This window comes from Trichoderma citrinoviride (assembly GCF_003025115.1).
Source record: "Trichoderma citrinoviride strain TUCIM 6016 unplaced genomic scaffold BBK36scaffold_344, whole genome shotgun sequence".
NCBI classification, from domain to species: Eukaryota; Fungi; Ascomycota; class Sordariomycetes; order Hypocreales; family Hypocreaceae; genus Trichoderma; species Trichoderma citrinoviride.
Window position 1 is genome coordinate 1 of NW_020195052.1, and position 1,370 is coordinate 1,370.

Genomic DNA, 1,370 nt, shown 5'->3' on the forward strand with positions numbered 1-1,370 from the left:
CCTACTTTAAAGTTAACTACCTACTAGGTAAATGCCTACCTACCTTACCTTACCTTATAGGTAAATAGGTATCTACTTAGTAGGCAGCTCTATGAACATAGTACCTGAGTGGCATAAGCATGCGTAAGGCATTTTCTTTTGCTTTTAAGTACATATAATTAGTTAATATATCTACGTACTTGGCCAGTAATTAGAACCGCTTGCAACTCACAGCCTAATACAACACATCTTATAAATACAGTGATTTCAAGAGGCGCAAGTATCTCAAGACTCTAGCGGCATATAATATAGTCCGCAATCTTCCCATTATAGCTACTCAGCAAATAGCAGCGCAAGTCTCACATAGTGCCTTATGCAGCTTGTTTCACAGAGAGTCGTTGGGTCTGGGGCGGGGTAGTTGCGCGCATTATCAAGCATCTCGCATATCGCGAAAATTGCATCAAGATGCGCATGGATCGCGTAATGATCGGATATAAAGGGGCTGTGTATTCATCTCATCCTTCCTGAATGCTATTGTCGAAGAAGCAGTCAAAGACGCCACGCCCTTTTTCAGCTGCTGGATCTGGTAGAAATGACGGCTTCTATCAAGCTTTATACCAACCACGGTTGCCCCTGTGCGTCATCTACTATGGACGGATAAGAACAGCAGATGCTTGGGGAAAATGAACACTGACACAGGACCTACTAGGGGCCCACCGAGCCCATATCGCCTTGGCCGAGCTCCAGCTACCGTTTGAGGAGGAAATCATCGATCTGAGCGTTCCCCGTACCGCGGATTACCTGGCTGTCAATCCCCGCGGCCTTGTCCCGAGCCTTTCACACAATGGCCACGTCATTACAGAATCCGCCATTGTTGTCCAGTTCTTGGTTGATGCATACCCCTCTCACTTGATTCCAAACGGAGGCACGCCTGAGAAGGCTCTTGCTCGTGCCAGGATCAGCTTCTTCGTCGACACTTACTTCAGCAAGGCACATCCCCACTATAACAAGGCGCTTTTTGCCAGGTCCGAAGAAGAAGCCGAGGAGGCTGCAGCTGAGTTTAGGAAGCAGCTTGAGTCGGAGGTTGAACCACTGTTGGTTGATGCGGGCCCTTACTTTGCAGGGAATACAAAGTTGACGTTGGCCGAGGTACCTTCCCTGCGCATGAAGAAGGTATTTGCGGTGATCATGCTAACCTGATGGGTAGGTGCTGACGGGTTCTTTCATCCTGCGATTGTTGGCTCTGCCGAAGAACGGTGTTGGACCACAAAGTCTGATCAAGGATCTGCCTGCCAAGACTCCCAACTTCTATAAATGGGCGACAGCGGTGGTTGAGCATCCTAGCGTGAATGGGATATGGAACGAGCAACACGTTGTGGCCAGAACAAAGG

General features: G+C 48.5%; 1 protein-coding gene across 1 annotated transcript; it reads left to right on the top strand.

Moving 5' to 3' along the window:
• Nucleotides 1-426: 426 nt before the first annotated feature.
• Nucleotides 427-1,370, top strand: BBK36DRAFT_1136770 (thioredoxin-like protein; the record flags this gene model as incomplete). The annotated part of the gene is made up of 3 exons (XM_024893097.1): nt 427-614; nt 689-1,128; nt 1,187-1,370. Coding segments are annotated over exons 1-3 (667 nt in total), but the record flags the coding sequence as incomplete, so codon positions are not given.